This window comes from Rhinolophus hipposideros, assembly GCF_964194185.1.
Source record: "Rhinolophus hipposideros genome assembly, chromosome: 16".
NCBI lineage: Eukaryota > Metazoa > Chordata > Mammalia > Chiroptera > Rhinolophidae > Rhinolophus > Rhinolophus hipposideros.
In genome coordinates, this window is record NC_138062.1 from 36,164,871 (window position 1) to 36,192,618 (window position 27,748).

At 39.4% G+C, this 27,748-nt stretch overlaps 1 protein-coding gene across 2 annotated transcripts in view; it reads left to right on the forward strand.

Moving 5' to 3' along the window:
- The window catches only part of SH3RF1 (SH3 domain containing ring finger 1), a 176,323-nt gene that overhangs the window by 127,625 nt on the left and 20,950 nt on the right, over positions 1-27,748 (forward strand). For both annotated transcript variants that reach the window (XM_081075473.1, XM_081075472.1), the window contains exons 5-8: positions 10,582-10,884; positions 15,964-16,074; positions 23,739-23,881; positions 25,040-25,210. In XM_081075473.1, coding sequence (XP_080931599.1) covers positions 10,582-10,884; positions 15,964-16,074; positions 23,739-23,881; positions 25,040-25,210 — 728 coding nt within the window. The remainder of the gene's footprint in view (positions 1-10,581; positions 10,885-15,963; positions 16,075-23,738; positions 23,882-25,039; positions 25,211-27,748) is intronic.

Below are 27,748 nucleotides of genomic sequence, written 5' to 3' on the forward strand. Positions count from 1 at the left end.
CGGGGAAACACAGTAGCGGCAATTTGACTAGACTCAATCTGAAAAGGAGTCCTTTAAATTAGGTAAGGATCCTTATTTAGGGCAGTTTATGCTCCATCTATTATTCAGCAGCCTCTTACTAATTTAAGAGTTTCTTTTTGTTTTCCGTTAGGAAAACTTCAGGGAGCTGAGATTCTAAAGATCAGTTTATGTTTATTGAGTTCTCACTGCATGAATTGTCCATTTCCGGTACACTGGGTAGTTTTATAGAACATAAAAATGCAGGTCTCCTGTAGAGCCTTAATCAGAGGCCGAGGATAATGACCAAATGGTGTCTAATGTCGACAATGACTCCCCAAGGATACCTCAAATTCTTTAGCCTGGCCATATTCCCCTACACAGACCCAGAGCCCCAGCTAAGTTGGTCTACTGATCCTTCCTGGAAAATATACTTTGGAATTGCTGCCTTTACAGCTCATATGGGATATTTCTTTGTCTTTTTATCTGTGGAAAGCTCACACTTTCTTCCAGGTTCAAATGAGTACTCTTATGTCTCATGAAGCCTTTTTTTTCTAATTCTCTTATGCAGAAACAAAACAGAGCAGAACAGCCCTCTCCTTGCTTCAAATGTTTGCAGTGCCCATTTTGTGCCATTCTTATTGATTTGCCACATGTTAAGAGTATAGTTCTGTGTGTAGATGGTTTCATGTTTTCCCGTGTCCCTTGAGAGGCACACCTTACCTAAACAGTATTTTTAATTATTTTATTTCTATAATATAATTGCATTCCAGAAAGGGTGGAAAGGAAAGAGGTAGCCCTTAGTTCCATCACATAATTTTGTTAAAGATCCTTCCATTCTTTTTCCTTATGCTTTAATGATCCTACACACACATGACTTGGCCTTTCTCTTCATGATTATAGTACTACTAACCATCAGTTTTTATGCCTACGTAATACACATTCTAGTAGCTAAACTGTAATTTAGCTAATTATTTTTTCCATGGTTTAAACAAGTTGGGTGTCTTGTTTAGGAATACATGCTCCGAAGCTGAGAGGTGAATCATGGCACCCACCCATGGCTGCCCTGGACTCCTGCATTAGCTTCAGGCCACACGCGACACTAGTTAGTGCCCCGAATGTGGGTCCACAATTACAGTTTTTACCAAGCTTCCCTTAAGAAGTGTATAGCCCATGTTGATGTTTTTCATCAAGAATAATGATGGCTGTTCAAGTTCTAACACTGAAAAGGTTAATTTTCACCAATGAGTTGTTACTCAGCAATTTCAAATATCTGAGGTTGCCCTTTTGAAGAGAAAAATCACAAATTGATCAACACCATAATATTTTAAGGGCATTTAAATGTTATTATTTAAAAATTGTCTTATGTTGTTATGGACATCTTCAGTTTGGCTAGTAACTAAGGCTGTAAGAAGCAGAGGTGATTCCCTTTAACTAACCAAGTGTCAAATCTTGCCGGTATCCTATGACGAAAGATGAATGAATGTCTTGTGCTATTCTACGCACTTGTGTGCATATATGGTACATAAATGGCACGAACAGATGAGGCATCTTGATTATTAAACCAATGAGGGACAAGTTTCTCCATAATGAAATAGAATGTGTTTCAGGAACATTTTTCCTAAGTGTTGTAAAATGTCTTTTATAATAGAGGTTAGTGGCAATGTACCTGTTAGGTTTCCCTTATGTATGGAGCAAACATTTCTCTGTACGCTGAAAAGAAGGAAGATTTTAAACAAAAATATGAAGTCATTGTGGTCAGTCCCAGCATTCTCTTTCTGGGCCAGACTCCTTCTTAGTGATTACCATTTCCCACCTTCCATCACGCACACATGCACACTTGTTTTAGGTGCCAGGGCAGAGGAAACATCCATTCACTGATTTATTGAGTAATTACCCATCACTATGGAATTTCTGCCAGTGTGTCATTTGACAAAGTTTTACTTAGAATTTAATGACAATTCCATATTCTTAACCTCCTGACATATATATATATATATATATATACGCATATATATATACACATATATATATATGTATACACATATATATACACACATATATATATGTATATATGTGTGTGTATATATATATTTCTTCTATAGCATTTCTACATCTGGGAATGAGGTCCTTGAAAATGAATTGTATCATTGGAATGTATACTTTTGGTTTATAGACGTTTCTTATTTATGGTGTGCATTTGGTGAGTAAATACCAAATAGAAAGAATCATGCACAAAACCCAGTAAGCACAGTGAACTGAACTGAGTCCAGGTTTTTTTGTGTTTTTTTTTTTAAGTGTGTTTTTCCAGGACCCATCAGCTCCAAGTCAAGTAGTTGTTTTCAATCTAGTTGTGGAGGGCGCAGCTCACAGTGGCCCCTGTGGCGATCGAACCGGCAACCTTGTTGTTAAGAGCACTGCGCTCTGCCCGGTGAGCCCCGTTTTTAAGTTATCCATTTAGTCCGTCTCCTCAGCACCATAATTAGATTATAGATCTGTTGCTTCAGAAGTAACATTACTTTTATTACTAAGTACTACTAGGTATTACTGCCTTGTGTGCTTTAACTTTCAGGGTAGGGCTTTCTTCTTGTCATCATTTCTGCTTATTCACTGTTCATGGTCTCTATCTCATCTTCCTTTGCAGTTGCCATATCCTCCTGGATTTCTCATCCACCAGGAACTTGGCCATATCGTGTATCTTTTCTGTTTTGCATTTCAGTTATTCGCTTTCCTCTGGCTCCCCCTAAATGTAGGGAAATTATCAGCTTTTTGTTCACCTCTAAACGATATTCCTTGACTATAGTCCCCTCAAGATATGATTCTACTTCTTTCCTTTCTTTCCTTGCCAAAACCCTCACAAGAATCACACCCACTCACTGCCTCTGCTTTCTTACTCCTTGCGGTTAGCCTTGGGCCCCTCCAGTCCCTGAAATTGCGCTCCTGGCTGCCAACTAAATAAATGCCTTTTCTTAGCTCTTATTTCTGGGGCATTGGTTGAATGGTTGGTCTGAGAACCTTTGCAAGGTCTTTTCATAGCTTGAAATTTTAAGTGTCTTTTACTTTTCCTCCTACCCCTGCTCTATTATTTTCCTCCCTTAAGTCAGAGAACACCAACTAGTGTGACCCCACGTGACTTTTATGCATGGCTTGCAGAATGGTTATATTTTAATTAATTGTTAAGATGGAAAAATCAGAAGATTGTACATAAGGCCTCACCTGTCCGAGCTCTGCTGACATGTGAATTTGCACCTCTTACCATTAACGTTAGAAGTCCATAGTGCTATTTCCTAGGTTGTCTTTTCTCACTAGTCAGAGGAGATGCTACTGTGTTTCCCCTTCCCCCACCCATAGCTATGCCTGGCTTACATAATAGAAGTCACTCAAAAAACTTTTGGATGAGTGAAAGGCTCCATTGGGTTTGATTCCATTGGGTTGGATTCTGGATTTGAGGGCTCTCTACTTGACACAGAAGTCACTGCCTCAGAGTATTTTAAATGGGATACTTTGGTTTGGGGTTAAGTTATTTGTACTGTACATAGGCATAAAACTTGACAATTCATTAAATCTCACTTCATGTTACATATGAGAAATAGGAGACACACACAAGATAATGTGATTTGCCCGAGGCAACAGAGCAAGGTAAGGGCTAGCTGGGACCCCTCTGTGAATAGTGAGAATAACTCACGTTCACACAGCCCTTTAACCTATACTCATTTCTACGTGGGGTCTGCAGAATTGATATTACCTTCCCCATTTTATACAGCTAAAGAAACTGAAGCCATGAAATTTAAATGGTTCACCCAAGATTATTCAACCAGGAGGACAGAGACCTGACTCTATCCTAGACCTTTCAACTTCAAGTTCAGAGCTTTTCCTGTGGTTTTTCTCTGATGGTTCTTTATTCAGCTCCCTAAGTTAAAATTCTTTTTAGGCTTTCAGCGAAGTACACCTTCCCTCCATCCCTTCATATTTCAAAATCAGAAACCCAAAAAAGAACATTTTAGTTTATTTATTTATTTTTTAACAGCTGGGGCTGACAGAGGTGAAAATAATTAAAATAAGCAATGAGCTGAGTAACTGCCGTTTCATCTTCCTAACCTATAAGCAATGAGCTGAGTAACTGCCGTTTCATCTTCCCAACCTTGTGCAGTGAAGCAGTTACTTTGAAAATCCGTTTTCCTTGGCAGTCCTGAGAGTTGTATTGTGAATCTGCGTTCCTCACTGTCCTTCTGCGAAAAGGAGTAACCCTCGTCCTTACCAGTGAACTACTTCAGGGCTCAGAAGGCTTCAGAAATGTGGGCCCTGGGAGGTCAGGGGAGTCGTTTTCAATCGTCCTTTCTCTGTTCAGCAAATCCTTGTGCTTAACGAGCTTCGGGAGCTGGCCACCTTGGGCACAGCTCCTGAGGTCTATAGCTGTGCTATGCGATGCGTACAGCTATGGAGCACTTCAAATGTAGCTAGTCCCGATTGAAATGTGAGATAAGTATACAGTGCACACTAGATTGCACAGACTCAGTCCATAAATAAAAAAGTGTAGCTATCTCAATACATCATTACATGTTGAAGTTACCATATCTTCGGATATTCTGGGTTAACTAAACGATATTGTTAAAATTCATTTTATTTGTTTCTTTTTATCTTTTAAAACAATGTGGCTATTAGAAAACTTAAAATTATGTGACTCGCGTTATACATGTGACTCGTATTATACTTCAATTGGACAGTGCTGGTAGAGAGGCAGCCCTTCCTTCCCTTGGTAATTTTACGAGGCCAATATTTTTGTTCATTCAACAAATGCTTACAGAGGCCTAAGTGGAGTACCTACCTCAGTCAGGGAGACTTTTGGAGCAATGTAAAAAGACTCCTGAGTAATTCCTCCAGTGTCTCCAATTATTCCTGTTCTGAGGGGGAGTCTTGTATTATAAATGAAGATAGAGCTTACTTTTGTATTTAGATCATCTAAAAACAAAAACCTTGTTACCTAAATTGCAGGGAAGGATAGAAGACTAATGGAAATACAAATTCCCCATTGCCATTATGTAAAAATCATTTTGCAAAGGACTATAATGTGAGGCAAAATATTTTTATTTCTGCTATGAGGAGCTAAATGGCATGAATTTCCATCCCCTAGCATTATAGCATTTATTCACTATTTTTTTTATTTGTTTGTTTTCCAAAGTGTCTAACTCTCTGGGGAAGGCACACTGGACCTAGTAATGCAGCAGAATGTTAAAGTACTCCATTTTCTAAAAAATTAAATTTATCGGGGATAACATTGGTTAATAATATTATATACATTTCAAGTATACAACTTTATAATACAATATTTAAGTATGACTTTATGAAGGTGGCATTTCAAACCAGTGAGGAAGAGATGGACATTTATATAAATGATGACAAAGCACTATCCCTACCTTATTCTTTACACAAAACCCAATGGTTCACCTGGTTCAAAGATTGAGATGTAAAAAGAAAAGAAGGAAAGAAGGAAGGAACCATAAAAACACTAGGAAAAAAGTGATTTTATTTTTAAAAATAATTATGGAGTAAGATTTTTAAAGCACAATTGTAAATTGAGATGCCATAATGGAAAAAGATTCATGAATTTGGCTCATAAAATAAAAATTTATGTATAACAAACACAAGGTAAAAATTAAATTGAAAAACTGTTTCTACTTGGATGGATATATATACACATATATACATGCATACATACACATTAGAGAATGATTTATAGAATATATAAAAAACATTTACTTAAAAAAAAAAAAGAACACTTACAAATCTGTAAGAAAAATACTAACAACCCAATAGAAATATGGATAAAGCACGGGAATAAGCAACTCCTAGAAAGAGAAAATAGATGCTTAATCTCATTAATAAATGGAAAAATACAAAAGAGAGGTTTCTTACCTCTCCAATGAATAGAGGTTTTAAAAATTATTGATAATACTTGATACTGTTAATAGTGTGGGGAAACGGGCTTTTTAATACACTATTGGAGGTGGTGAAAATTAACACTCTTTTAGAGCACAATTTGACAATGTCCTTCAAAAATTATGTTTTAAGCTTACACTTTGATCTAACATTTAGAAGTTCTCCCTGCAGATACGCCTGCACAGGCATGCTTGGGTGTCTTATATTATCTCTGTACATTGGAATAGCAGGCTGTGAACCTATGTCTATTCACCTGGAAAGATGTTCATGAGCTGTCGGTAAAGGAGAGAGTAGGATGTACTGCTCGTTTTCATTTGTGTTAGAATTTAATAAAGTAGATGCATATTTAACAACATCTACATGTTGAAAATATATGGAAGGATATGTTATAAACTGTTAAATGTAGATACAGCTGGGAAATGGGCTGGGGGAGACAGATGTGGGAAACTGGCTGAGGTCTTTCACTTTTTACTTCATAATAATCTATACTATTTCTTTTCTTAAAAAAATAATGAACATAATCCTTATATTGTTAAGTCTTTGTTTGCCTTTTATCAGAAACCGATTAGGTTCAGGGACACTAATGGGTTATAAATTCCTCAAACCTACTATTTGTATTCTGTAATGCTCAAAAGCTAAAGACTGATTCATCTCCAAAGCTTCATATAAAATAGTGAGTATTCAGGAGCATTTGAGATCTTGCTCCCCGGCATATGTCGTCAGTTTGGCTCAAATAAACTCATCAAAGTTCTCAAAAAAAAAAAAAAAGTATTTATGTTAGTTCTCATTAAATTTTTTGTTCTCTTTAAAAAAAAAAAAACATGAAGCCATCTTTTTAAAAGGCCATACATATTCTCTCTCTTTAGCAAACAGGACCACCACACACACAAAACTATTTTGATATTTCTTAAGCTGCCTTATTGCCATTATTATTAGGTCAGTATTTCCTTTCTTGTATTCATTTATATTTCTCATAACCTCAAAGGCTAATTCTTTATACACTTTAAGGTTTCCCAAAAAGGGACATTAGAGTTTTAAGGTCAACAAATCCCATTAGTCCAGCATGCTATTTTAGCTCCAGTATGCTGAATTTTACCTTGTGTCCAGCCTAAGTCTTATCAAATATCCCTTACCAGGTGCTTGGAAGAAGGCATTTTAGGGAATAAATTTATTTTCCAGGTGATGAGTGCACTCCTAAATTTAAAGGTCATGGATAGATAAATGTCAGGGAAAGCCTCCATTACTGAGCACAAACATTCATAAATGAACTTTATCAAAATTCCATTAAAAGCTGTAAGATCCTTGCTTTCCTGTTGTTACTCAAGGTTAAGTTACACTTACAACAAAGGTCTCTTTAAGTTTCTGCCTGATTTACTTAATGCCTCTACAAAATAGTCCTAACTTTATGATTTTCCTTGGAACTTAAAAAGGCAGTGAATAGCATTTCTTAATACTAACCTCTGCTGCTTTAGAAGAACTCTAAAGTGATTTTACAGTATGAAATATTCTGCTGACATATATTACCACCCATGTGTAAAAATGAAATGCAGAAAACTATAGCAGACTATTGAGAGGCATGAAAGAAATGAAATAGGAAAAAATGAACTATGCCTGTTTAAAGTAAGATCATTATATACATGTGGGGAGCTAAAAGAGACAGAAAAATCACTGGCTCCAACTTCCTTATTTTGTGGATGTGGGAGCTGCAATTGAGAGAGGTAAACAAGTTCCCTGAAGATCACGAAGTTAATTAATGGTGGTGCTAGGGCTAGAACTGTGGTCTCCTATCCGCAGTTTGCTAGTTCCACGCACCATGATGTATCTACGTGCATACACATGCTTCTGCATATAGGCTGTATTTTTCTAAACACGCCAACCCTGTGGTCCAGCAGTTCCACTCCTGCCAATATCCAGATGAGAGTTGTGTCCCCCAAAAGACGTGCAAGAGTATTCATGGCAGCATTGTTCTTCATAGCCAAAATCTATAGAAGGGAAGGTAGGAGAAAGGGGAGGGGAGAAGAGGAAACAGGAGAGGAGAGAAGGGGCACCCAAATATGAATCAACAGAAGAATGGATAAATAAATTGTGGTATATCCACACAATGGAATATTACACCATAATTTTAAAAAGCAAAACAAAACAAACGACTGATTCATGGAGCACTATGGATAAATCTTCAGAAAGCTTATGTGTTGTTGAGTGAAAGAAACCTGGCATAAGAAATTATGGAGTGCACTTGTGTTATTTATATGTCTGTTTACAAACTCCTTAAAGTCAGGGACCATTTCTCTGCATCCTCAGATCTCCAGGACCTTGCATGTTATCTGGCACACGTAACAGGTGCTCAATGTCTATTTTAATGGAAATTATCCGATATAGAGAAAGACACAATCGAAGTATATTTCTATGGAGAAAAACAGCAGGAAATATAGCAAATGATACTTCACTTCTCAGGTATTTATACCAGAGCACAGCATTTGGAAACCTGAAATATTAACAAAATATTACACTTGGCTAGTTATGACCATAACTAGACTATAGTAATATTTCAGAGTATTTCAGAACAGACACTGCTAAGGGAGCCTATGGTTTGACCCCAGAATTAATTCATCCATGATATCAAGCAGATATCATAGTTTTCTCTATTCATATTTTTGGCCTCAATGCAGAGAAAGTCTTCTCAACTCCTACCCCTATTTCTCACTCAATGTAACAGGAGTGGTGCTGAGTTAATTGGTCAGATATTAGCACACCGATCAGGTCATACTTTTGAGGATTTGTATCCCAATGAGCTTATACTGAAAGAAGACTTTCTCTCTCCCCTTGTCCCTTGGCATTGCTGGGTACACTGGCCTTTCATTTTATTGGAGTGACAAGTGTGGGATGAGGGGGATGGGGTAGCTTTTCTGTCTGCTTCGATGTCAGACTCCTTACACCCAGCCTGTGTGGTAATGAGGACCCGACCACCACATGGTTCACTGCCATTTATTAGAGCTCTACACTGAGGTTTGGGCCACTCTCACCATAGGAATACAACATGCATTGCTTCCTTTGGGTGTTTGATTCTCTTGGGGACCACCAAGAAGGTGAGATGGCTAACCCAAGGTAGGGTTTGTAAACTCTGGATCCCTTGGTCAAATGCCCTTCTGATGCTATTGTGCGGCCACCCTTTAACAGTACCTCATTTCTTCATCTGGAAGCACACAGCACAGAGTCATGATCCTCTTTCTCTGAGGAAAGTGGATCATACCATGATCCACTGGTATGTCAGGCATTGATGGTTGTTACTGGGGCATGACTGCCTATTATTCCAAGTTATCACATGGAAAAAATACCGGAAGTCTGAAGGAGAGGTATGTTCATGTTTGAAAAAGATGTGCCCTACTGATCATAGATCAGACAGGCCAGATGGATTTGAGTCCTTGGGGGAACCACAGGAACAAATTGCTAATCCATTTGCAATTGTCTATAGAAGCACCAGCTTCTGAGCTGCAATTAATACAGCTTTGTGAACAGCCACTTGTGCCAAAGCAAGTTCACTTTGTTAAATATTGACCAACAGGTTTTCCATTCTTCTAGTAGGACGTTCTCATCAACAGGGTGAAAAGACATGGTCCCAAATATTTAGGAGGGTTAAAAAAAAAATTGATGATGTTATTTTATCTAAATGCATTTGTGAAATGCTGAGATAGGAAAATCTCTATTATCCTTAATATTATCTAAATTACCTTTTAAAAGTTTATTTTTGTCTTATTTTTTTTTATGACAGGTTAAACTATACTCAAGGTTTCTCATTATTATAGGTTTTATGCAGCTTATTTTCATTGTAGTTTACCGGAAATGTTATATTTTACCTCCAGGAAAACAAACAAAGTATTCTTTCCTTTCTTGCTGGTGTTATCAGCCCAGGCTCAGCTTATGACCCCCGGTGCCCTCACTTCACACTCAGACAAGTTTTCAAATAGACTAAGTTAGCTTTGCAAACAGGACTTGAATTTCATGTTTTACCCTGTTATGATTTAAAATTTAAGCACCTGGGAACATAACACAATGACATGACAAAAAAACATATCAAGACTTTCTACCAACTTTTTTGGGAGGCTCCCCCAAATACATAGAGGCAGGAAGTTCATTTATAAGGAAGTGCATGAGTTAACATTTAATGGTTTCATTCTTTGTCATCTTGCTCATTTTTACCAAACTCAGAAGTTGCCTTTCAGTGTTCAGTTCTGCTCTGAGCACATTCCCGGCATTGTTGGGCAGTGGAGTCGTCAGACAGCTGTACCCTTTTGATTGCTTTTCTCTAAATTTTATCAGTGAACTGAATAACTCTTCATTTAATAATGGGCAAATTTTAAAATTAGATATTCTGAAGATTCCTGGGGAAAAAATGTTCTTAACCATATCAGTCTTGCATTGAAATTGTTTATGGTTGATTTACTATTTTTATCGGTGACATAGACACTACGGTGAAATCCCAGATTTGAGAGAAAATATGTCTCCCATGGAAAAAAAATCTATACGTACTGGCACAGGCAAACTTTCAAGTGGTGACATTAAATTTTTGATAAAAGCGTCATTGAAAATCAGTCTCCCTGAGTCCCTGAGAATTTTCTAACCTTCTTCTGTTAATTGGTTGGTTTGCAGTTCAACTCGGCTGCTAAGCAGCTGATAGAGTGGGATAAGCCTCCGGTGCCCGGAGGTGATGCTGGAGAAGGCACCTCGGCGGCAGCTCAGAGCAGCGCTGCCCCAAAGCACTCTGACACCAAGAAGAACACCAAAAAGAGGCACTCCTTCACTTCCCTCACCATGGCCAGCAAATCCTCCCAGGCGTCCCAGAACCGCCACTCCATGGAGATCAGCCCTCCTGTTCTCATCAGCTCCAGCAACCCCACCGCCGCCGCACGCATCAGTGAGCTCTCGGGGCTCTCTTGCAGTGCCCCTTCTCAGGTAAGTTATCCAGAAGGCAGGGCAAGAGCTCCGCCACAACAGGGATCTGTGCGCCAGTGTGTTTGTTCACTGGCTGAAACGTACTGCTTATTGGAGCTTTCAGAAGGTAGGAGGGAAGCAAAAGCCTTTCTCACTTTCTACGTGGAGAAATGGAGTATGGGAAATTAACTTGAGTACATTCACCCCAAACTGCTTGGTCATTTTCAAAAGAAAGGTCAGAGATTACAAGATGATTGAAAGTTTCCCTAAGCAATCCCTCAGTTTTACAGAACCTTCTCAAAAAGCTGCTTTGGGAGCTCTCGCCAACTAAAACTTGATCTCCATCCCACTGAAGATGTTACGGTCAAAACTCAGGTAACTTCCCTCGATAGTTAGGCTTCCCTGTCAGAGTGATGGAGGAACCATGTGAAGAAACAATTTAAATTAAAAATTGCTGTAGCCTTTTTTTTTTTAAAGCTTTTTCTTCATCAAGACTTTGGCCTGTCTTACAAAGTAGCTGCATATTGTTCTTGTGTGAAGAGAAATGCACGATACAATTGGGAACATTCGTTCATTTGGCAAACATTTATTGAATGCCTTATCATAGATCCTTCTAGGCCCTGTGTTTACCAAGATAAATAAGATAATAGGACTTTCCTAGTTAGACCTTAATTCTGGACTGTAAAATGAGCCTAACTGTGGCCCTGCCTGAGTCACAGGGCTGCTTTAGTTATCCAATTCGATGACAGCTATAGTTTCCTCAACCTGAAGGTCAGAGAGGCTGGAACACAGTAGCCTGCCACAAACGGGAGAGATTCCCTTGAACTCTCATATTTCATGCAGACTTCACATTTCTACTCAAAATTACATTTACATTTACATTCTATACAAAAACCATAGTATAGCTGTAGGTTTAAAAAAACACACATAAAAATCAATTATTTGACTGAGAGAGAGAGAGAGAGAGAGAGAGAGAGAGAGAGAGAGAGAGAGAGAGAGAGAGAGAAAGGAAGCGGGGAGGGAGGGAAGAAGGGAGGGAGGGAGGGAAGACACAGTCCTTCTCCTCAAAAAGCCTACACAGTTTAATAGATACCTGTTTTGGACCACAGAATAAACATTTACAATACAGTTTTTGGTATTCCTTGCACTAATAGTATTAAAAATCATTCTCTCATTTATTTGACCCTGCTCTTTTAGATTCATACTGCTGGTTGTGAATTAAATGCTTTCATTCTCCAAATGGCATTGTGGTTTGTCAGTGTTTTTTAAGTGGTAGGCCCATGAAACTTTTGATCTTCAGAGGCACATAGGGCACAGAAACACACGTCCTACTAGAACACGAGGGCAATGAGGGCAGAGGTCTTTGTTTTGTTCACTGACATGTCTCCAAGTCAGACATATAGACACACTCAATAAATTTTTGTTGAATGGATGAGTCGCCTGAAAAATGGGTAGAGAGGAGAATCCTGTTATTTTCCATGTAACTAATTATACTTTGTGAAAAGTAGACTTGGTTTATAGATCAGAGCAAGAAGTACCAAGTGAGGTTACTCTGGAAAGGTAACCTCTGGAGATTTTTGAATTAGGTTCGATAGAGGGGGCTCGACAAGTTGGCCAGTCACTAAAAGCAAACCACCTGGATCATTTGACTGTTCTTTATTTTGTGACCTAGCAACATTTGCACAATGATGTTTTCTTGAAATAAAAGATAAGTTTCTGCTAAGAATAGGGGCAACTCAGCGTGGGAATAGTTTTAAAAGGATAGGCAGTAATCTTTTGGCAGTCGAGAAAATTAAAAAAGAAAGGAAGATAAACTCAGCATTTGTATCTTTTGTGGCGAACTCAGCAGTCAGGTGTGAGCATGTCTGGTGCTGCCTCATCAGACCTGGGAATGAGGACTGCAAAAATGGAGTCATTTTTGTTTGGGTTTGAGTAGCTTAGGAAATAAGGTTCTCTCTGTGTTCCCATTAAAACAGTTTCCTCTTCAACCATTCCACCCCTCCTCCCAACAACTAATGCGTTCTGTTTTCAGTGGTAACGATTGCCTCGGGGAGAAGTTACCTCTAGAAGAAGATAGGGGGGTGTTTGAAGTGCTGCCTGGTTTCTCCAGCCTAGGTTTACAGAAAACATTACTTGTCTAGGGTACTGTGTACATTGGAGGGAACCACAGTCCACAATAAAGCAATGAGTAGGTGTAGCAATGTGATAGGCAAACACTCTCCTAGCTGTGGAGATGAGTAGATATGGGACAACGGCGCGTGTCCACCTATAAAATAGGGCTCTTCTTTTCTTCTGCCCAGCAAAGGACCTCTCTGTACATTTGACTGAAGCCTACAGCTGAATGTGTCTCCTGCTATTGGCCTGATTTCTGTCTTGCTTTTTCTTCATTAGGTTTGGTCGCATTTATTTAAAAATCCAAAGTAAGGGGCCTAAAGAAGTGAGTGTTCATTTTTCTCTCACCCCAATGAAATCTACATATAGTTTAGTGACGGTGTGATGGCACCTTCCAGCTCATCTTTCCACGGTATGGTTAGATTCCTTATCCTCATGATTCTCTGTGGTAATTAAAGATCTCTCTCTGTCACATCCAAATTCTAGGCAACAGGATAGGGAAATGGACCAAAGAATGGCACAAAGGGCTGTTTTGCTATTGTATTTGGTGACTCTTAAGTGAAGGCTGAACTTTGAAGTACATAAATTGGAAGATTATTTATAGGCTGTACTGTCCAGGTGGTCACTGGAACAGAGGTGCCCAGGGGTCTGTGATTGACGTCTATAAAAGCAGCATGCTACTATAATCAACCAAGACGTTTTTCCTGCTCCTCTGGCCACACCCAGGGTAGTTTTTGGCCTCTGCCAGCTGGAGGAGTAATTCATAATAAGTGTTTTTGTGGCATTTTTATATTGCCAGTGGCTTCAGGGAAAGCAAGAAGACCCACCCACTTGTTCCCATTTGCTTTTCCCACCTTCCCCCCCTCTCCTTCCCCTCCCCGCCACAGAGCTCTTTTAGGGGAAACCAACCTAATTTTCAGTTCCATGAGAAAAGGATGAGCACAATAGAAACTTAGGTTGTACCTCCTCAGAGCATTTGTTCTACACATGCCCACCCTCAGCCAGTTTTCTGCTTTTCGTCATTCTTTGGTGAGTTCCATCTCTTCTTTTACTCCGTCGCGAGGAGCAGTCCCATGTTGAATGGTGCTTGCAGGATTCATCATGTTCAGTGCTTCAGTACCATGTCTGCGATGCCAGAGACTGTCGGTAACCTCTGGTCCAAGACTGTGAGCGTATTAGCAGCTAATTATCCTGATTCCCAATCTGGAGCTTTCAGAGAAATGTCAGTCAATAGTGAAATCTTTTTCAAATATTTGTAGGGTCAGGCCCAGGAAGCTGTATTACCACAGCTGTATTACCACAGCGAATTGTGGTCTGCCCCAAAGGTTCCTTGATAATGGTGTACACTTTGAAATGAGCTTCTTTGTATCTTCTAAGAAAGCCTCCAACTTTTATGTGTTGCCAACCTGCAGATGCCCTTGAACTGTTTATGTAAACAGGTTTATAAACGGCATAAAATTATCCCAGAATGAAAAATCAGTGTGCTTCCTATTAAAAATTGATTGGAAATAGACTTTGATTCCCAGGACAGACAGAAAATGAGTTCAGGGAGAAACTCTTGTTAGTGGCACCCGTTGGAGCTGCTTAGCTTCAATCAATATATGAGCTCATAGGTACAGAGGTAATTTTAAAAGGATGCAGATTCCATGTATAACACAGATTTATTTGTGAAAGTAAATCGTGTGCTGTGATACTGATTCTCCCCAGGCCTTGGCAGGGCCTAACCCAGTGGGAAACTGAAAGTTCCTCAGGCCCCCCTGGGACACTGATCTCTGAGCTTTTCTTTGTCTTGATCTATTTTCTTAATTTATGGGAATTGAGGAAAGTATGTTTGGGATTAAGTTTCTATTACAAAGGCATTTTTAGGTATAGCATTGTTTCCTTGGGGAAACAAGGTAGCAGCCCATCATATTCCTTTAATAGTAATCCATTTGCACAGGAACCCACACCCCAACTTCTGCAGCATCAAGCAACACCATGACATTCTCAGTTAGGCCTGATATGCAACTTCACTGAAATTGGTTGCGTAACCGAACACAGGTGAAGAAATAACCTGAATAACTCAATTTCTTCCTAGTAAATTAATCTTGGGTAGTATCATGGCTAAGACACCTTTGAAAACAGCTGATTTGGCTTGACATCGTTCCTTTAAAGGTTGTATGAATAATTGCCTGCTATAGGCACATCTGGGTGGCTGCATTTTAATTATGTGACCCCAGTGAAATGTAGAAATCATGCAAATGGTTGTGAAAATAGCAAAATACCTTAAGCATTTCACATACACTTCACATTGTGATAGATAGGTGAATATCAAACAGGATCTTCAGGGGAATTGATACCCTGTTTCCCCAAAATAAGACCTAGGCAAACAATCAGCTCTAATGTGTCTTTTGGAGCAAAAATTAACATAAGACCTGGTCTTATTTTACTATAAGACTGGGTTAATAAAATATAATATAATATATAATAAATGTAATAAATATAATATATGATATGATATGATATAATATAATATAATATAATATAATATAATATAATATAATATAATATAATATAATATAAAATAGACTGGGTCTTACATTAATTTTTGCTCCAAAAGACAAATGAAAGCTGATTGTCCGGCTAGGTCTTATCTTCCGGAAAACATGGTAGGAGGCTAGTCAAACCAGGCTAACCATCTGAAAGACCAGTGTGGTTCCCCATAGCATCCCAAGTGAGGCCGTGTGTTATTGTGAAAGGCAACAGCCATTACATTCTGTATGTCAAACGTTGTAGTGACCAGTATTTATCATGTGACTCCCCAGTGTCTTAATACAAATTAGATAAGCAGTACGTTTGGGTTGAATAAACTGAAAAGGATTCTGCCTTCCAAAACTAATAGAAACCACTGATATTTTTTTACATGGTGATTTGTCTTTCCAAGGTTTAGCTGGTATAAGCTGTTATATTAAATATAGTCTTTTTATTAACCTTTTTTTGTCTTGACAGGTTCATATAAGTACCACCGGGTTAATTGTGACCCCACCCCCAAGCAGCCCAGTGACGACTGGCCCTTCATTCACTTTCTCATCAGATGTTCCCTACCCAGCTGCCCTTGCCGTGAGTATAGCTTTGTCATCTCTGTTTTTCTCTTAGGTGTTAGTCACGTTAGTCTGGCACATCCACCTCCTAACACCTGCAGTTTACATGACACTTGCCAGGTGGGGTGCATCTCTAGCTTTCATCTATTTTCTCCGTCAGTCTTACAAAGAAATTAGAAAGTCTCTTGGCTACAGTCTGCAAAAATTTTAACAGTGCGATCAGTGGCCCGAAGCTATTAGAAGAGCTCTGTAAACTACTTTAAATTTTCATTATATTTCATACTGATTTCCTGAAGGCTTAACTTTTTTTCCTTTTGAGTTTCCAGACCTTGCTTATTTCTTACGAGGACAGATTAATAGAAATACTGAGGAAACTGGGATCCTTAAGGCCAAATGGTTTTCTGTGAGTCACACGCTAAGTCAATTTCAAATCTCTCCATGTACGAAGTCACCTTTTAGTTTCTTGTCTTCTATTGGTATAACCATAGCCATGGCCACCCAAAGATCCCTGCTGCCTTGGAAGGCCCCTCAGATTATTTTCATTCTCTTTCTGAGAGCATAGCATTCTGCAGACAGAGTCTACACACGAATTGCTTCAAAACTTCCAAATAGGGGAAATTAAGGGGAAGAATGAGGGCAACAAAGGGAAATAGATAAAAAGAAAAACACTCTGGGGAGAAAATTAAAAGGGAAGAAACAAGCAAATCTGACAGCAAAAACACAGTAGTTTAAATCCCCGTTTCCTAAAATTGCAGGTGATTCAACTGTAAGGAACCAGCTATTTGAGATCTCTCTCATCCAGGCCAGTGCCTTAGCTTGTACTTTGAGACGATTTCATCCAATGCTGAGTGGAATAAGGATAGAAAAGATCACTAAATCAGATCACCCCAGTGGACCCCCACCCCTCTAAAGTTGCTTTTCTGGCCGTGATGCTCTCAGGGAAACCTTGTGGCCCGGTGATGGGGGCACAGACCTGACCGTGAAAAGTCACTCAGCCTCTTTAAGACTCTTGTTGATCTCACTATGGGCATCGGCTGAGGACTGCTGTAAGGTGGGCCTGTAACATGTGCCATTGGTTGGTTTCCTCTGAGAACGCCGTGGAGGGCCTGGGTGATTTTGTCCTGATGTTCTCTGTATCAGGAATAGTGAGGCTTCTGAGCAGCTGGTTTGTTTTTAGGTTGTGGATTTCATATACGTTGTAAAGATTACATTTCTCTCTGCTAGAATGCTTAGAGCCAAATTGGTGCCCACCCTCTTCTAGCAGGGACCTCACAATATATTAGTCAAAATGTTGGCCCCATCTAGTTTTATTGTCCTCATTTTCTTTTTGCCTCATTTTTCTTCTTTTATGTTTATTTTGTCTTGATATACTTTTGTAAGAGAAATAATTGAAAACTGACTTTGAAACAAGGTGGGATATAAATAAATGCAAAGTTATTAGCTGGCTCGACTTACACTTTTGAAAACTTTTGATAGAGTTAAGCATGTTCTTGTATTTAAATGGAAGTTAGTAATGTTCTGGTTAGAGGTTTAAGGTTTTTTTGTTGTTGTTTTTTTAAGTTCCCGGCATGATTATAGCTTCCTTGATATTATGTGTTTGGTGCAGGAGGAGAAATTGTGTGGATTCATCTGGAGAGAAGATGAAATTCAGTTAACTTATTGAAATGTGGTTTCTCTGAAATTCTCTTAGCCCTGGGTATTTTGACCAGAGTCAAGTTCCATAATCATCCTGCCCTCTCACCTCCAGAGACAACTCTTTTTTCCTTTCTTCCCTTCCCACCTTAAATACATTCACAGCTAGTTGGTATTCCCATTTCCCACTACTTCACGTGGAAAAACTCTAACTTGATTTCTTAAGGGAAAAAAAAGATTGATTTTTCTGACCTTAGAAAAATTAATTAGTGGAAAAGACATAGAGCTGGCTGAGTTTCACCTCTTATGGGCTAGAAATTTTATAATATAGTAAATGGCCAGTTGCTTTTAGCTGGTGGTGCACTCTAGGGCAAATCAATGGGTCAGGTCCCAAGGGAGCATGACTATACAACAATTAATTTACATTCAACGATTTTGTCCTAGGATTACATAAGAAAATCTGTGTGTTAAGCAAGAGGAAGGTTTATTAAAAGGTATGTCTACTGTACCGATTCCATTAATGGAAAATTAATTATAAACAGACATATCTGTCACCCCAGAAGTTGTCTAGATCTGAAAAGTCTCTGGTCAGTTGGAAGACATGTTCTGGATTTAATATATTAGGTTGAAGTGGAAAAAAATCTCAGTAGCACGTGCCCTCTGGGTCTTACATTAATCGTAGCAAGCATCCTATTTAAAATTTGAAATATTTCCCAAGGCTTTGAGCTCTATCACAGCAATAGTATGCTGCTTGGTAAGAAGGACACCATGCCTTTCACGGTGTGGATTTATTGGTAATCAATGCCACCATTAGCATCGAAAATGAAAGTTATTTCTAGTAGCTTTTTATGAATTGAAACTTTTTACTCTTTTATGCAGCATGAAGTTCTGAGCATATTGTCTCATATATCTCCTATGTACAGTTAAAATGTTAAATATCTAATATTAGGAGCAAGACTGTTATTCCATCTACGTAATTCATACATCAGACTATTAACAGTAGTGAGAGTTTTTTCTGACTAATTTTGTAAGGGGAGGAGGATAAAGATCTTAGTTTCATATCTTCTGCTCAATGGCAGCAGGACTTTTTAAACAAGTGATTAATAATCCTGACCCTCTGTCCGGGCTGAGAGGTGTGTAGCTGTAATGTCACAGGGTAGTCGGGTCAATAAAGGTCAGATATATAGCCCATAGCCAATTTATAAACAGATTGCATTCCCAAAATGTGTAACCCTGACTAAAAAAAAAAAAATTTACATTTACACACACACACACACACACACACACACACACACACCCAGAATTAAATGATGTCAAGTTCTCAGAATAGCCAATATGTAATTAGTCCATTGTAGCCCTTGGTGGAGGCTAAGCAGAATTTACTGCTCTCAACAGGATCAGGAAAGGGCTCTGGAAGGAGAAGAATGGGACTGCCAACCGTGGTAGTTTGAGAAGAAGAAGTAGAGCCTTTGGATTTGGCAGGAGTTCTGAAAATCAGGGCGAGGGGTAGAATATGGCCAAAACCATCATACCAACAACAACAGAGAAGGGCTCTAGCATCTCAGGAGCCACGGCCTCTTGATCCAGATCCTGTTGTTCTAAGAGGTAGAAACACAGCATGTTTTCTCATTTGTGAAACACTCATTGAGGATCAGTTATCTTCTGTTTGCAAGGCTAGATGCCAGCAAGACAGAGATGAGTAACACGGTCTGTGACTTCCCACCATCATAAATCATAATTGTAGCCTCCATTTATTGAGCTTCTGTTGTGCTCCAGGGCACTGGGATAGGCAGCTTACCTAAACTATTTCTAATTATAACTCCATCTCACAGATCAGCATAGTAAGACATAACGACCTTATATAATTTCTACAGAGTCACTTACCTAGGATTGGTATCTCTTCTTACCTATCAGCTGTAGGACAATAAATCTACAATTTGTGAGGGAGGTACTGTTCCTGAAGAGATTTTTTAAAATGACCACATTCTTAATTGCATCTTCCTCTTCAGACGTCATCTCCTAAGCATTTATTTCTAACCCTTTTTTTTTGTATACTCTTTAATTTTTTTCTTTTTCTTCCTAGCCATGCCCACAGTTGACTGGTTTCATTGCAATGAGCATCCACTTGAGATGAAAGACGCCACCACGTTCCATCTTTATCTTAATTTTATTGAATTGTAACACCTAAGTTGTTTTTTTTTCCAATCACTAATATCAGCACCGTCATTTTACTACGTCCTACTCATTGTCCTAAAAAATAAGGCAGAATTCTCAGATAATTGCACAAACACTTCTGGATGCAGATGGTAATGAAGTGGGTAACACTGTGGAGTTGGGCGAATGTGAGCACGCACCACCTTGAACTCTTCCCTTGTTGGCCAGGGTACGTGTGTCTGAGTTCAGTGCGCAGTACAAAGAAAGACTGTTGAGAGATTGCTGTGTGGGTTTGAAAATAGGTTGATAGGAAATCAGATGTTTAGAAAGAAACGATGATGGAATGGAAGGACATTAAGTAGTATTTACCCAAGGGGCCCAGAAAGGCCCAAAATCTATCCCACCGGTCACTTTTCTATTTTGGGAAGTGTATGAGGGGGATCCAGACATAAGGAACAGGTGGAAAGTAAATGAATCTTATATTATCCATTGAACTTGTACCTAAGCCTCCAATGCAAAGTACTTTACTGATAAGCTGGCCTACAGACCTATTCCCCTACCCTTAGCCAAATCCAGATCTAACCACTGTCTGGACTGGTTACATGCAAGGACAAAGACAAAAGGAGAGAGTACCAGAGAGGAGGCGTTTCACACCCACACATTTGGACTTTTCATTCACAGTGTCCACTAGCACATGTGGCCTGTCAGTGGTCTGGAATCCAGTCCCCTCAGAGAGAGGGCAGTTCTTTCCTGGCGTTCATTCTAACACAGGAGGGAAATCGAGGACTGCCTTCAAAGGCTAAGCCAAAATTGGCATCTGCATTTTTCTGACCCCAAAGCCCATGCTTCTTCTATAATGTAAAGCTGCGTCTTCTTTCAAGATCAGTGGGTCAGGGGAACAGAATCTGCACATGGCCAAACAAGGACCATTTCATAGTAATAGACTAGTAAGTCTTGTTATTCAGCTCAGTATTTTTCAGAAATAGCCCTTCTTGTCTCAGACCATTACCGCATACTGGTACACAGCAGGTCTGAATGTATAGCAGCACCAGCGGGAAGCTCATTTTTAATGATTATCAGACTGGCATCCAGTTTTCTCCATCAGTATTTCTGTAGCCTGGGCCTTAGCTATGGACAACTTTACTTTGATAATATAGACCTGCTGCATTTCCAGGAAGCTGAAACGACCAGTGATGAGGACTTTGCAAGCTCCTCTTAATTTAGCATGCTGTATCTAGCGAAAATGGCATTTAAGTGTGGTATTCGGTTCTGAACGACATCAACAAAATATTGTTAACAAAATGTCACCAAAGCTCCTAGCAGGCCCATAGATGTTTTTCTGCTGCTAGTGGAGAGTGCCTCTTGGCCTCTGGTGCCTGGTCTGGCCCCAGCTATGAAATAATAAGCAGGTCTCCAGGTCAGCTCTGGGTAAATGAAAGGCTGTGGTTTGATCTGTAGAAATTTCAGGTCTTGAAGGGTGGCAAACTGCCTGCAGCACAACACATAGTGGATTACCTTTTGAACTTCCACATCACCAGATTATTTCAGTTTAGATTGTTTATAAAGCAGCCCACAGAACTTCCCAGCCTGTCACAGCTCTGGACTCACCAGCGCCCTATCATTTTACCAACCCCACAGGGCCAGGCAACATCTAGGAATGTGCTTTTAATCATACTTTGTCTTTTGGTCTTTGTCTGTGTGCTTATATACTCACGAATACACATGAGCACACATATGCACATTTCCCCCAAGATGGGTAACCCAGCCTTGTGGGGGGGACAAATCTGCCCAATTTTATTAAGACCATCTATGTTTCGACCACAAAAAGAGAGATGTAACTGTATTTTCTCTCAAGCATAACTTTTGGAATCTTTCAGAATATCCTCTCTTACGGCACATTTCAAATGCCTACTAATTTACTCTTTGTAGTAGTAATGTGCATGAAACATTTTCCTACTGTATTTTTTTAACTAGGAGAGGTGACCTTTTTTTACATTTTGTTAAAGTGTGACATAGGTTTTTATTAGGTCGATAGATGTTCTTGCCTTCTTTCTAGGACCAATGTAGCACACCCTCTGGTTTAATAAGTTAAAATATAACAGACAATTTTAATTTCTTTTCCTCTTGAAAAATGGAATTCTACTTAGAGTGTAAAATGGAGCTTTTTAGTTCTGTGCCTTAGGAACTCTTTTAAGTAATTTCTAGGAGTGGTTATTGTTGGGCCCCTGTTGAGTGTGTGCCATTTGTCTTCTGCCTTTCCACAGCCATGCTGTTTTGAGATTGGGCTTAGGAAGATTTAAATGGAAATCAGTTAAGTGGTAATTTTACCGTCTCCGTATATTATTCTATGTACAGTCTAGACTTGTTATCTCACCTGTCAAGCCACTGATGTATCATTACTCACGCACTGCCCGGGTCACATTTGCTGACTGTTTTACCAAGGATTAGCTTGACTTCCCTCCACTGTGTCACTAGGAGGAGACTGAAGGAATGAATGCTTGTTGACCTTCTCCTGGTTAAAGGGTTTGAAGGCTCTAAGCCCAAGTACATGCTAACTCCAGAGCTGTAACAAATCTCAATGCTGCCATGTTTTGTATGGGGACCCTGAGTAACATTCACGAAGTTCTGACTTTCTGAACTGACCCCTGCCTTGTCCAGCTTAGCACTTTGTAAGTAGCTCTCCACCTCATTTATTTCTGCCCTGACTGTTCTGCCACAGCTTCAGCTGCAGTATGGGGGCAAATCCTGCTTGAAAGGCACTTGAGCAAAAACTTAAATGAAACGCATGCAACCGTTGTGACATATGTCTAGAAATTTGAAATTTGTTTCTACTCAGTTTATTGTGTTTCTGGAATTATGTACATTAACAGGCAGATGAAGTCAATATTTATGAGATTCAAATTTTTATTCCAAAAAAATAGAAATAAAATGACTGTTATGAACTACGTTTAGAGGTCATTGGATTTTTCTTAATATGCTGATGTGTAGAAGCCATTTATGCTTTCCTAGGTGGTACATTCTTTACTCTCCTCATTCCTCCTTTGATTCGGTTTTACATCTAGTGGTTCAAAGATTTGGAGAGAACAAGGTGGGGGTTCAGGTGGGTCTTTGTGTGCCTGTTTTCCCAGGAGTTTCAGTATACAGACTCTAAAGAATTATCTGGGGTTTATAGATCAGAAGGTAACAATTGCTCCATTGATTTTCAAAAGGCATGGAATCCTGTAGGCAGAACCACACTAGTCTGTGCCCATAAAGGAACCTGCAGCTTTTCACTGGTGTACTTGTTAAAGATTACCAGCCTTGATAGTACTAAATTTCAAAAGCTGGCATCATTGAGAAAAGAATAAGCAAAGCAGCAACAAACAGCCCAGTGATTGTGGATTGCTATTGTTTGGGCTTTTGGGAGACCAGGCATCAAAGGAAATTTTCTTCTGAAGGCATAGTTTGAAATACTGTGCAGCTCAATTGTTTTGTGTTGTGTTTAAGTTTCAGGTTCCAGAAACAATCACGCATTAATTCCTAGCAAGCAGTGTGACATTATAGTTGCCCCCTTGGAAGGCATTTGGATTCTTGTCCAAGTCTACACTTAAAAGTGCTATTAATCTTAAAATAACATGCAATTGTTTCGTTTTTTTCTTTCCCTCATCCCAAGCATGATTACTTACCTGTTTGCTGAAAAAGGTTGCTGTGGCTTTAAGATCTTAAAGGAGAACAAGGATAGGAGTTTTCTTATAAAGGAGGCTTTCATGCTTACGTAGCCTGCTGGTTCTACTCTGTGTGGATTCCATTAGAGTCTTTTTCCATCGGTTTCTGATTCCTTTTCCTTCCTACCTTCCATAAAAGACACAAATAAATATTTTGTTCCTTTTTCCCCCCTCTCTTTCTTTTTCATACCAGACTATGAATCCTCCTCTTCCCCCACCCCCTCTGCTGGCCTCTACACCTGCAGGCGCTACTGCTGCTGCTGGAATGGGACCCAGGCCCACAGCGGGACCCGCTGACCAGATTGCACATTTACGGCCTCAGACTCGCCCCAGTGTGTAAGTGAGGGTGTCTATTATAACTGCTCAAACGTTCGTTTCATACTAAGCCCCAGCAGCAGAGGTAGAGAAACACCTTTCTGATAGGAGCTGGTGACAGGCTTACGGCTTACCCAAGTGGTTTGTGTTCTGCAAACTTCTGCCCAGTCATGCATATAATTAGGAGACTGCTGAAACAAAATGGGTCTAACACATGCTCTGGCGAGGCAGCCATCCTGCTGAGTGAAGGCCTTTCAGAGTTTAGGGAAACATAGCTGTTGCTTCTTCCTAAGACCATACGTATATGGAACTGCCTTTTGAGCCTTTTGTCTTCATTGTCCTTCCTTGCCTTAGGATGCGAAGGAATGAGAAGGTATTCCACACACATCAGATCTAGTTGTAGTATGCGTGTAAAAAGCTGTAAATCATCAGCAATAAGTATCTACAAAAGTCTAACTATCTTGTTCAGGATTTACAGATGATAGAATACAGGTAGATTTTTGTGGACCCTATGTTGTGTGAGTTTATGAATGGAGCAGTTTAGAGCCCTGTACAAAGTACTGGTTAGCACTGCCTGCCTGGTTTCCACATGTTGATGGCACAATCACTGTGCATCGTGGGGTTGTTTTGCCCTCTCTATGATAGGGACTTTCTCTCCCTTTGACTTGTTCAAATGCAGTATTTTTCATGGCCGAGCATACAAAAGCAGGTGCAGCCCAAGCCTCTCCATTCAGCTTGTGTGTAGAAGGCAGCATGTTGTGCTTCCCAGTGTGATTTAGTACCATATGTCCTCCTTTGGCACTCCTTCCCAAGTCTAAGACGTGCCCTTTGAAGAGCTCAATTTTCCCAGTGGGTACCTAATCCCCAACAGCAAGTTAGGCACTCTGGGAAGCTCCGTTAATTCTTTCACACCCCACGGATACCATTTGGTAGGATATTCACCGTCACCCTGGGAGGACCAGGGTGGCAGTTCTTAATCAGGAAGGCCTCAGCCTTCTAAATGTAGATGGCAAAGCCTCTTTTAATGGACAATTACCAGTGCTACTCACAGGTAAAAGGAGTGTACTTGCTGTTTACATTTGTACAAAATAATTAAGACTATATACCGAGGAAGACTTCTAAGCATCATGGGGTTTGTGTGTTACTCAGCCTGAAATCAAACATTCTTTTCAATTCCAGGTATGTTGCTATCTATCCATACACTCCCCGGAAAGAGGATGAGCTGGAGCTGAGAAAAGGGGAGATGTTTTTAGTGTTTGAACGTTGCCAAGATGGCTGGTTCAAGGGGACGTCAATGCATACCAGCAAGATAGGGGTTTTCCCTGGCAATTATGTGGCACCAGTCACAAGGTATGGTTTTGAATAGAAAAAAAAGAAAGAAAAAGAAATGGTTTACTAAGTGCTAAACAGAGAGGCTTTGTTCTTTTCCATGGCTCTCTGCCTATCCAGATTCCTTCTCACATTATAATTGCCTGTTACATAGCCAACATTTGAAAAATCCATATCTATGTTTGCTGAAATCCCTTCTAACTCTAAAATTCTTAGCTTACCTTTCACATGGACATATATGAAATTCTAGGTTTCTACCAATAAATCTACTGGGTTTTAAGTTGTTTGCTTTAAGTTATATGTAGGAGACTCAACTAGACAATTTTCAGTATTTTTCTGCTTGAGAATAAAAAGTATAATATTTAATATAAACAAAAGCCGTATTAATACTTGTATGTTTCTATAATGCATACTATTGTGCCAGGTAGGCAAATTTCTAAATGTGTTGCACATATTGACTTTAAGTGCTTAAACGACTCATTGTTGTAGTGTCTGTTACTACCCCCGACCCCCTTAATAGATGAGGGAATGGAGACATAAAGAGATTCAGTAACTTGTCTGAGATCATATAGTGAAGTAATTCTCAAACCCAGGTGGTCTGGCTCTATATTCCAATAGCTTGATTACCTCTGAATCCTGCCAATTAATTTCTATAAAACAGTCAGAAATAAAATTCCTTTATATGACATAGATCCTTTATCCTTCTCAACGGAAGGTCATCTTGCAACCTAGGGGAATTTGTCAATGTCTGGACATAATGACATGATTATAATTATGGGGGCAGGGGGAGGTTGCCGTGAGCATCTCTTGCAGAGAAGCCCAGGATGCTGTTAAACATCCTACATGCACAGGACAGCCTCCCACAGAAAGGAATTATCTGGCCCCAAATGGCACTGAGGTTGAGAAATCCTATGATAGAGAAATGGAAAGTAAGCGCTCTTAAATATACAAAATTTTCTTTATTTTATTCAGAGATAGTCCACCTTCTGGTCACTGAGGAAAGTAGCCTTGGAAATGGAATGAAATGACCCTAATGGCATCGGCATTGAGTTAGCCTTGGGTGTTGGCCACCAGGCTCTTAATAAATGGTCCAGGTTTAACTGTGTTAAATCATTCCTCAAACCCCCTGATTTTAAATAAATGGCTTAATGAACGGACATGTTTGTCAGCTGTTGGCCTTGATTTATAGGTTGGCCGGCAGCCTAATCAAATGAAAATCACTATTGTTGCAGATGGTGACAGGATGCTAGCTGTCATTTGACTTGCAGATTTTCAATCAATATAAACCTTCTTTTCTGTATATGTTAAAATTTAATTCGGTATCCAGAAGATGGCAGATAGAACCTCCCTGGTGGGGAAAATAAAAAACAAGCCACAAAAATAATTAAGGGAAGTAAAATAAACCAAACAACAACAAAAATATTAAGTTAACAAAGGAAAACATTTTCGTAAGATTCAAAAACAAATTATTAATTGTCTCTGGAGAGATGCTTACTTAAATTTGTTGTTATTCATCATGGCAAATACTACCGTGTTTCCACGAGAATAAGACTGGGTCTTATATTAATTTTTGCTCCAAATGATGCATTAGGGCTATGTTCAGGGTATGTCATCCTAAAAAATCATGCTAGGGTTTATTTTGGGTTAGGTCTTATTTTCGGGGAAACACAGTAAGTATATTCGAGTTAATGAAGTATTCTACCTAGTAGAAAGTTACCATAAATGAAATTGTTGCTTAAATGAATTTAGAATATTAAAAAAAAATACATTACATAAAGCTATACCAAATCTAATTTAATTTCATTCAACCAGTATTTATTTAGAGCTAGCTGTACCACTGCACATCCTGGAGAAATGGAAAAGAACCATTTCACACTGACCGTGTCTTCAAGGAACTTTTACCGAGTCAGAAGTACTTAACAAGGACTTTACTAAAAAATATCAAACCACGTTTTATAATCAAGGGTCATGGAAGGAAGAAATCCACATGAAATAGAGTCCTAAAGTCTTAAGACTGAGCCTTAGGCAAGCCTTCTTGAAATGGTGGGATTTCTGGGGGATCTTGAAACATAAGTGAGATTACAGTAGGTCAAGAGACACCAGAGAGGACATTCCAAGAGTGTGTCTGTATGTGTATGTGCACACACGTGAGTGTGTACAGGCACTTGTGGGCTGTGGAACTCTGGGGGCAAGGAGAGAGCAAGGCTGTGACTGTAAGGTGACAAACCTGTCTTCCTGGATAGATAGAGCAGGAGAAGCCAGGGCCGTGCAGCAGTGGAGAGGTTTGGCCTTGGTGTAGAAAGCTGACCCCAGTAACTGTGTATTCGTGAGCAGAGGATGATGCATGATTTTCATGATGCATGATTTTCATGATGCATGTTTTTTCAGAATCCATTTGAAGACCTTTCTCTGCCTCAGGGCCATCATTACACTGAAGTTGCTATTCTTACACTTCATAACAATGATTCCATTCATTTTTTTTTTTAAATGTCCTGTCTTAAACCTCTGAGTCATTTTTCTTGCATTTAATTGTCCTGTCTCCCACTTCGCTGATGGATT